The sequence below is a fragment of the Myxocyprinus asiaticus genome, chromosome 8 (genome assembly GCF_019703515.2).
Source record: "Myxocyprinus asiaticus isolate MX2 ecotype Aquarium Trade chromosome 8, UBuf_Myxa_2, whole genome shotgun sequence".
Classification (NCBI taxonomy): domain Eukaryota; kingdom Metazoa; phylum Chordata; class Actinopteri; order Cypriniformes; family Catostomidae; genus Myxocyprinus; species Myxocyprinus asiaticus.
Genome location: NC_059351.1, coordinates 38,848,291 through 38,858,945, shown reverse-complemented (window position 1 = coordinate 38,858,945; position 10,655 = coordinate 38,848,291). Strand labels below are relative to the sequence as shown.

Genomic DNA, 10,655 nt, shown 5'->3' with positions numbered 1-10,655 from the left:
ACCTCACCACTCTGTTTGTCCAGTTTTTCTGGTACCCCTTTTTCTAATTTCTTTCAACTTGACCCTGATTTGCTTACTAAAGAGGTATCATGTATGAAAGCCACCACTTGCATACTTGATCCAAAACAAATCTTGTTTTGAGTCCTTGTGTCCGGCTGTTCTCTGCATGATAAATGACTCCCTGTGTACCGTTGTTGTGCCAGCAGCATTAAAAATTGCTGCTGTAACTCCAGTTCCAAAAAAGTAAAACATTGATTTGGACCATTTAAACAACTTCCATCCTATTTCTAATCGTCCTTTTTTTTGGCAAACATCCTAGAACGGGTTGCTGCCTCTCAACTGCATAATCACCTTACTGTTAATAATCTCTTTGAACCCCTTCAGTCTGGTTTTCGAAAATTCCATAGCACAGAAATGGCCTTGGTCAAGGTCACCAATGATTTATTATCTAATTCATGATCTCAGTGCCACTTTCGATACTGTCAATCACAATCTTTAATTCACCCGCCTTGAAACTGTTTTTGGTGTTTCTGAGACCGTTTTAAACTGGTTTAGATTCTATCTCTCCTATAGCCAGTTTGTTTCTATGGGTGGTTACAGGTCTGAGATTGGTTTAGTTCATACTGGTGTCCCCCAGGGTTCAATTTTAGGCCCATTACTTTTTAGTATTTATTTATTTCCTCTTGGTCAGCTCTTAAGATCACTCGGCCCTTAACTATCGCTTTTATGCAGACGATACTCAGATCTATATCCACTCTAAACATGGACACATTTCAGCTGTTTCTTTTCTTTCAAATTGTATTTCTGAGATAAAATATGGATGACTAACATTTTTCTCTGTCTAAACACTAATAAGACTGAAGTTTTGCTTCTTGGCTCTCCTTATCAGCTTTGTAAAGCTGGTACTATAACTCTATCTGTTGATGGCTCTGTTCTGGAGTTTCAAAGAAAACTGAAGAATCTTGGAGTGATTTTTGATGCTTGTTTGACATTTGATGCCCATGTGCAGAACACTGTTAAGACTTTCTTTTTTATCTCAGAAATATCGCAAGATTAAGCCCTATGCTATCTTTTTCTCTGGCTGAAAAGCTGATCAACACCTTTGTCTTTTCACATATTGACTGTTGTAATGCACTTCTTGTTGGGGTCTCTAAATCCACACTTAACAAATTGCAATATGTACAAAATTCGGCAGCTAGGATCCTGACTAGGACCAGAAAAAGTGACCATATTACTCCTATTTTGGAAGCACTGGCTTCCCTGTCATGTTTAATGTTGATTTTAAAATACATATGCTTACACATAAGGCATTGCATGGTCTGGCTCCTCAGAATTTGTCTGAACTTTTAACAATATACAAAGGAAGCGTAATCTGCGCTCCTCCCAATCTGGTCTTTTGGCTGTCCCTCAAACCTGCACATGTTCCATGGGTGACAGGGCTTTTTCATCTTATGCTCCTAAATTGTGGAATTCACTTCCAGTTGATATTCGAGAAGCACAGACTTTGGGCATTTTTAAATCTTATTTAAAACATACTTCTTCAGGTTAGCTTTTACTTGATTATTTTAGTTTTGTTTTTATGTTTTTATATTATGTATTATCATTTGCATGTTTTATTGTGTTTCTGATTTATTACTAATTGTATTTTGATGTGCATGTTTATTTACTGTATTTCATTAATCCTAATGTTTTGTATTCTTATGTTTGTTTTTACTGTGTAAAGCACCTTGAGAAGCTACTTTTAAAGGTGCTATATAAAATAAAGTTTAATATAATTATTATTATAATTGGTATAAAAAAAAAAAGTCAAACCTGACTTAATTCAGAGCAATTTCATTAGATCCATCAGTTCAGCACTGAAAACCGGTGAGGTCAAATATAATAATCCATGGGGAAGTTGGGAACTGATCATCTGGGAACTTTTTTTTTCTGTCAAATTTAACATAAAAAAAATAATAATGTAAACAGAAAGAAGCCAGTTTCAAAACAGCCCAGCAGCATTAATGTAATGTTTGGAAAACCAAATGATTCTCCAAACTGTTATATATACAGCATGAGCGAAAGAATAACATAATAGACACTTACTGTAAATGTGGTCAGTCACATCAAATGTTTTATGCATTACATTAACAAAGGTGAAAAAGAATGCAATGTCAAAAATCAAGAATTTTTAATTAATACAGTAAATCTCTTTTTTAAACATTCAAATATTAATTGCAGGTATGGTGAAAGAAAACATTTTATGAAAACAGTTCAATACCAATTCACCAAAAATAATTCAGTAAAACAATAATCAAAACATTTCAACGTTTCTCATAGACCAATATTTTCATCCCATACTTGGAATAATCAGTTCAGCAATACGTATTAACTCAGGTTTCTAAATGTCAGTGTAACAATCAATTATACCCTCCATAAAAAACAAATAATCTTAAAATGGTTATTAATGTTTTTCATGCAAAAACAATAATAACAAAATAAAACCAGTCAATCTTTAATTTCCCTATTCGTACAGTTTTGCCATTTTGTCATATAAGAACCGTCATTTGGCAAACAAAATTGTTTGAAAACATTGGCTCTTCGGAGATTCTGCTGGGATGTCAGTGGAGAGCATATTTCATTGGGAAAATGTAATGATTTAAAATCAAATCAAACTTTTAGGACGAAAACCATAATTTTATGACATTGACGGCTAACATAAGTGCACTCAAAAGGAAAGAATTCATTTTCTCAGCTTCAGTTCTTGCCTTTTCCTGCTGTAGCTTTGCTAATTGCATTTTCATTTCCTCTAGTTTTAAACCTTGATATTTATGATCTAGAGCCTCAATCTCCCTCTGCAATTTTTCTTCATTCTCTTTCAGGATCCGTTTTTTCTCTTCCTCAATTGCTCTCTCTGCCTCTTGAAGCATGTCATTAGTGTAGTGTTCTCCATTATTATCATTAACCATTTCATCAATTTGATCTAGTAGATTTTTAACCTGTGCAAAATCCTGCTTTTTATTGTCAATCACAAAATGCCGTCCCTCACAGTTTCTGAGTACTGTTCGTAGTTCTGGGTTGCTGTGCACAAATGTTTTAATGTCCTGTCCTTCAAGTTGATCTCCATGAGTGAACAGTACCATTGTGTAATTTAAAGCTGACTTACTAAATATTTTCTCTATGTATTCTATTGTTTTTGCATTCTCCTTTGTAAATCTTTCCAATTTAATTACAACTAGAAAGGCATGTGGACCTGGAGCAGAAAAAGATATACACTGCTTTATTTCTTTTTCTACCTCCTCTTCGGTCATGCGTGTGTCAAAAAGACCAGGAGTGTCAATAATTGAAATTTTTCTTCCGTTGATAATCCTAAACTCCTTTTTACATTCTTTAGTTACAGATCCAGCTAAGAGGGTGGATTCAAAGACTTCTTCTCCTAGGATGGTGTTTCCAGTTGTACTTTTTCCCACCCCCGTCTTTCCAACCAGGACAATCCGTAGCTCACTTTTTTGTTCTGTTATAGATGACAAGAATAATCATATGCTAAAACAAATTTTGTTGATTCTGTTTCTATTACATTTTTAATCAATAATTTTCATGAAAGTTAAATATGTTTTATTGAAGAAATTCCATTTTAAATGTAACATTTAGGCCAGTCTAATAATTTATGTTTATGCATAAATAACACACACACAAAAGTGTACAATGAACCGTAGTTAAAGTAGCTCTATATTTAATTTTTGATGGAAATGAAAACGAGGCTGTGAGGATAGAGTAAGCCTACAGTCTCTTCAATAGGCTGTACTTTAAATGTGGCTTTGATTGTTCCACTGACAAACATTGAAAAAACGGCCCTCTGTATCGTTTCTGAGGATTGATTTTATTTCTTTGAAAAAGGGATTATGTAAAGACTGCATTCAGTTTATGATGTTATTACAACTATTGACCAGAAGAGGTCGCTTGTTCTTAGCAGACCTGCTGATCACTCTAGGATTCTAGCATGCAACATCTTACACTTGCTCATCATTTATGAGCTAAATTTTACCTCAGCTTGTCAGCGACATAGTGCACGCTGTTGTTAATGTACACAGGTGGAACCCATGTCTTTTGTTTGCCTGGATACGAAATCTGTCATTAAAGATTTCAATTTGATTCGCAAATACACCATTGATCAAAGTGATCAAAGAGGTGTACAGTATGAGAGACACATACACCAGAGCTGCTCTCCTCACAGATGTAAAGGGTAAATAAAATACAAGGGTAAAAGGCATCAAAAGTGTTTACGAAATCCATGACAGTGCGGGAATCACCAAAGACATCTAATGCTGTTTCGCTTGTGCTTGTGAAAAATGAAAAAGTTGTTATAAGAGGGAGAAACTTTGAAGAAATGCATGATTGAGATGCCTGACTGATTGTTGAAAAGTCTTGCGAATAGAGAGAATGTTCTCTGACGCACGAGACTGTTCGCTCCGTGCGTGTATGTTGCGGTGCTGAAATGTTATGTTCTTGTATCCAGTATTGTTATTGATGATAATATTTAGATTTGAACTAATACCTATAAACTGTTTTATGAGGTAGGTTTGAAAATGTTGTCTGTTCATTTGTGTGTTTGTCCAGTAGCGGTTCTAGCTTGTATGGCACCCTGGGCAAACCCCCCTTCAGAATATTTCATTAGTTGTGCATAGATTACCCACAATAATGAAGAAACTGAGTAAAGGGGTGAACATTGTTAGAGTGCGGATTTGTAATCCAGCCCCAATGGAGAAAAAATGTTGGCCCTCACCCCCTTCATTGCCCATCCCTGGACTATTGGGAAAGATCCACCAATTTATGAAATTGACTTTTTATTTTACCTGTCTCATTTTTGTTGAGATCACCATTGCAAGAAGTGTTCATCTCAGGCTTCCTAATCTGTAAATAAGTGTATAATTAGAGTAAAATAATGTGCATTAAATGGTTGAATGACATTTAAGTGTGAAATTACAAAAATATAGGCCTACTTTGAAATATCACAATTGGGTCTGATCCATCAAAAATGATTAAATTATTTTTTCTTTTAAAAATACTAAAACCAGTAATTACATAAATTACACCTTGTTTTGCTGTCTGCTTAAGGAATTCTTTAGAGGAATTTCCACATTACTAATTATTGAAATAATTTTTCCCCCAAAGAAGTATGAGAAACAGATGTTTTTTCTCTCATTTCCCAAGGAAATACATGCCTAAAGGCTTTTCATATGTAAATGCTGGCAGACAGTCTGCCAGTGATTTATGGTTTGGGTCATACTGTTACTTTTGTCTCACCAGTATTTCAATTTATTCTTAAAGGTATAGTTCACCCAAAAATTTAAACTTCCTCATCATTTACTCACCCTCATGCCATTCCAGATATGTATGACTTTCTTTCTTCTGCTGAACACAAAAGAGAAAAAAAAAAAAGAAAAAAAAATGAAATTCAGCTCTGTAGGTCCATACGAACACAAGTGAATGGTGGCTTGAATTTTGAGGCTCCAAGAAGCACATAAAGGGAGCATAAAAGTCATCCATACAACTCCAGTGGTAAAATCCATGTCTTCATAAGCGATATGATAGGTGTTGGTGAGAAACAGATCAATATTTAAGTCCTTTTTTACCATAAATTCTCCTCCCTGCCCAATTGGTGGTGATATGCATGAAGAATGTGAATTGCCAAAACCAAAAGAAGAAGAATGTGGAAGTGAAATTGAAAGTGGGCATTTATAGTCAAATAAAAAAGGACTAAAATTTTGATCTGTATCTCACCCAAACCTATCATATCACTTCTGAAGATATGAATTTAACCACCGGAGTCATATGGATTACTTTTATGCTGAATTTATATGCTTTTTGGATCTTCAAAGTTCTGTTCACCATTTACTTGTGTATGGACCAACAGAGCTGAGATACCGTTCTAAAAACCTTTATTTGTGTTCAGCAGAAGAAAGAAAGTCATACAAATGGCATGAGGGTGAGTAAATGATGAAAGAATTTTCATTTTTGGCCGAACAATCTATTTAAGCCACAGAGTTGCAAGAGTCACAACAAGCAATGATAATGCATCATGATCACAAAATAAATCAATATGTTGCTTCTGAAAATACAATAATTACCTGTAGACCAATTGCAACAGTGCTGCAGAAAGACTGAAACCAGGTCTTGGATTCATTCAGATGTACTATAGACTGGCTGCTTTTAGCTGTAATTTAGGAAATTTGAGATTGAAGGTCCAACTGTTAATATAATGTGTTAAAATTATTTTTTAGTACTTATTTGTCAAAATATATAACACTAAGGAAATTTGCTATTGGTATTCAATTTTTCATGTGAAAATTAAATTCTATAACTTGAATCCTACCTTTCATTGTAGATCTGCAGAATGTGCTCATTTGAATTTCTCTAGGTATTTGTTTAAGTTTCACTTTCATTGCTGTGCTTTATGTCTTGTATAACTGTAAAGAGGAGAAGCCTCAAATGGCACCATCTCCAAACTGTTTTAAAAACTCCTACAGGTCACAACTTTAATAGCAGGATATATTCTGAAGTGAAATGATAATAGGTTTGTTCAACACTCTTTTGCATTCATATAAATGACTTATAAATGCTTTATATAACAATGTGTATTTGCAACAGGATTTAGATTGTCATTGATTTCCCCATGCCATTTGTGCAGTCTTGTGATACTTGGGATTGAACTAAAATCTAGTTTGTGTCCAAATATTTGACTGTAATTGTAGATTAATTACTGTTAGTGTTGAGCATAATTCCTACCCTTTTTTTTTTTTTGGCATACAAATTACATCTCAGTTCGTATCTCAATTGCCCATCTTGGTAACACTTTATTTTAGGGATCAGAAATTAGACAGTAATTAATGACTAATAATTGGACTTGTAAGGGACTAGTTACGGACTTGTTTGGAATTATAAGGTAATTATTTGGCCTTTGTTCGCTGATTTCTTACCTTTGCCAAATAGCCTCTTTACAGTTGTTTTTTGTACAATCAATGAACTTATTAGGTGAAAACAAAAGATACCAATAGATAGTAAAGTGCAAAACACATCCTTTACAAGTTCTCATTACACTATGTGAATGTGCAACTTATGAGTATAAAATAAATATAGAAGGCAGAGACCTTTGTTGCTTAGTGTAAATGGCAACAAAAAGCATCCTCTTTGCGCTAAAGGCAAATAGTGTTAGATGCTATTTTCACTTCTAATTAAATACTACCATACAGTGTTGGTGCATCACTGCAGCATGTTTATTGTGTTTATTTAGAGTCCCACAAACACCCTACATCAACCCATAACCCTAAACCTAACCCTAACCTTCCCTGCTTTGTTGAAATACTCTATGCATTCTACATGTAATTCAAACTTACAAGCCTCACATTCACACAGAGTACTGATAACCTTTAAAGGATGTATTTTGCATCATACTAGCTATTGATATGTTTTGTTTTTAACTAAGAAATTCATTGTTATGACAAAAGCAAATGTAAAGGGCTATAATGTAAGAATAAGAAACCAGCCAATAAAAGCTTAATAAATACGTTATAATGACAAACAAGTCCATAACTAGTCACTTACAAGTGTAATTATTAGTCATGAATTACTGTCTAATTTCTGATCCCTAAACTAAAGTGTTAGCCCAATCTTTAAGTAAAAAAAATATCACTTGCCTATAAAGATTAAATAACTAATTATTTCGTCAGGGTAGTATGAGGTGGCGAGTACGAGTTCATTTTTACGAGTTATACACCCACCAATGAGATACACTTCCCTCGTGTCCTTGTAGTTCCCAATGTGGTGTTTGTTCTGCGTTAATCCAAAACTGTGTTTTCGTAACTTTAACCCCTGACCCCAATCCCTAAACCTAACCCTAAAGCTCTGTTATTTCAACGTTGTTTAAACCCTGTTACAGTATTTTTGAAATGTATATAGGCCTACTTATATAATACTGAATGAGTAAATTTTGGTAGTTTCATTCAGTTTTGGTGTATCTTGTAATAACTGACCCCAAAAACCCATAACATTTTTCTTTCCCTTTTTGTTACATTGATTTGTTACAGATTTTGCCATTGAATGTTACAGGGTTAAAGATCAGTGCAAAACAGTCTATGAACAGCCTCAGCTATCAAATATCACTGTACCAAACTACATTATTTATAGCAAGTATTCTTGTGCTTTGTGCCAAGAAGAATATTTTTATATTTAATATAAATTTAATATATTTTTCCTTGTAAAAGCAATTAATCATAATTATATTTCCCATAGCAGAGAACTATCAAGCTTATTGAGGCCAACATAGTGTTGAATTAGGGATACAAATATGGAGGGTTAAATTGTGCAAACCACAATCTGTCCGGAAGTTAACATTTTTAGTGAAAAAGTTTTAAATATTGATCTGTTTCGTACACACACCTAGCATTTCGATTCAGAAGATATTAATTAATCCACTGAAGTCATATGGTTTACTTTTATGATGGTTATATGTGCTTTTTGGAGCTTCAAAAATTTGGCACCCATTCACTTACATTGTAAGGACCTACAGAGCTGAAATATTCTTCTAACAATCTTTGTGTTCTGCAGAAGAAGGAAAGTCATACACATCTGGGATGGCATGAGGGTGAGCAAATGATGAGAGAATTTTCATTTTTGAGTGAACTATACCTTTAGCCAACCAGAGTGGACATTGACTACTGTGTAAACAAGAGAAGTGATTCTTGTGGTGTAATATTTAAATCAAGGCAAAAAAAAAAATTACATTTAGGTATTTATTTTCTTACAAGCACTCATAGCATCTAATACATGACCTCCAAGACAGGAATGTAAATGCCATTTTAGGATGTAGCCAACAGCTCAGAAAAATATGCCAGTAGCATTGCATGTTGATCAGCTATGAAAAAATGCTAAATATTATTTTCACACCTGCACAAACACACACACACACACACACACACACACACAAATAAATGCATTTAGTGGGTGGTATAACCTAATGATTATGCAAAACAAAAAAGTTAATCCATGTACACACACACACCCATGTTGGTGCGGCTATCCTTATGAGGACTCTCCATAGACATAATGATTTTATACTGTACGATCTATAGATGCTATCCCCTAACCCTAATCCGCACAAAAAACTTTCTGAATTTTCATATTTTCAAAAAAACATCGTTTAGTATGTTTTTTAAACTATTTGAATTATGGGGACACTAGAAATGTCCTCATAAACCTCATTTATAGCATAATACCCTTGTAATTACCAGTTTGTAACCTAAAAAAAGTCCTCGTAACCACCCAAACCCGTCCACCTCGTCAGTTTTATAATTACACCATTTCTTGTCTGAAAATAATATCATCCTGTGTTTATTATGATGATTTTCATTATTTCATGAATTCTGTACCAATCGAGTGTCAAAGTGATTTTTATTTTAATTTTTTAATTTTTTGCACATTCTATGCATTTAAATCATATTCTTTTTTTAGTTTTCATTTTTAATTGATTATATTTTTTATTATATCTTATTTAATGTTGTTTTGCATGACAAATAATAAATAAATAATTACATAAAATGTTTTCCTCTATGAAGGTCTTGTTGCAGTAATACACTAAAAAAATATTTCTGGCTAAGGTCAAATTCAAGCAAATATGTTTCACTTGCACACTTATACATTGCATAAACTTTGTATAAAGTATAACATTTGTTGAATTAATGCCAAAGCAAATGCAGATGCTTTGCAATTTACCAGATTGTACTGCTCAAAACTTGAATGAATTTTGTTCACAAATTCTTTAAAAATCATACTCATTCATTTTAATTAAATACTTCACATTTATTAAGAGTTCAAAATATGTACACTATCTAAAGATTACTTAATTCAGTTTAATGGAAATTTGTCATATATTTGAAATGTGTGAATCTTAAAAATAGAGAGATTTTTTATTTATTTATTTATTTATTGGGAGTGTAAGTCCACACTTTTTCCATTGTTGCAGTTCTAAATTCCCATATAATTATTTCAGATTAAAAAATGTTTTACTTACACTTTCTTCTGCATAATAATAATAATAATAATAAAAAAATACATTTAAATAAAACAAAAACTATTACTGAAAATATACTTTATATGTATATTTTACTATTCCAACTAAGCGAGAGAATTTAAATTCACTAAACATTTCTCTGTAAAAAAACAAAACAAACAAAAAACAAAAAACAAAAACAAACTGCATGTAAAATAATGAATTACCTTTTTCGGCTGCCATTGTGCTAAGATTTTAGGATTGGTCAGGTGTACGGTTGTTTGAAGTATTTTGCTGAAGATTTTCCATCCTTTGGCACATTAAAATTAGTCCAAACTCTTTAATAATTTGTCTAGCCCTCCCATATATTCAAACAAATGCAAAGATGAAAAGGCCACACCTGTTTTGTTTTTACTTTTACATTTGCTCTATGAAATGGATATAAGGACTGTCAAAAGGTTTAAATTTCCCCCTAATTCAATAAATCATGACATGAACCAGCAGGAACCTCTATTAATGGTCAAAGCTCAAAATCTGGGTTAGGATAAAATCCAAACTGAATGATTCATAGTAAAACAAAAGGTATGAAGGGTATATGTTAGCAATAAAAAACACGACACACAAACAACAC

At 33.1% G+C, this 10,655-nt stretch overlaps 1 protein-coding gene across 1 annotated transcript; it reads right to left on the bottom strand.

Moving 5' to 3' along the window:
- Positions 1-2,258: 2,258 nt before the first annotated feature.
- Positions 2,259-10,318, bottom strand: si:ch211-113e8.5 (uncharacterized protein LOC100307103 homolog). The gene is made up of 3 exons (XM_051705435.1): positions 10,252-10,318; positions 4,833-4,890; positions 2,259-3,493 (listed from the first exon to the last, which is right to left on the bottom strand). The coding sequence occupies exons 2-3, from the start codon at positions 4,873-4,875 to the stop codon at positions 2,658-2,660; spliced, it is 879 nt and encodes a 292-aa protein (XP_051561395.1). The 5' UTR covers positions 4,876-4,890; positions 10,252-10,318; the 3' UTR covers positions 2,259-2,657.
- Between the last annotated feature and the right edge of the window lie 337 nt (positions 10,319-10,655).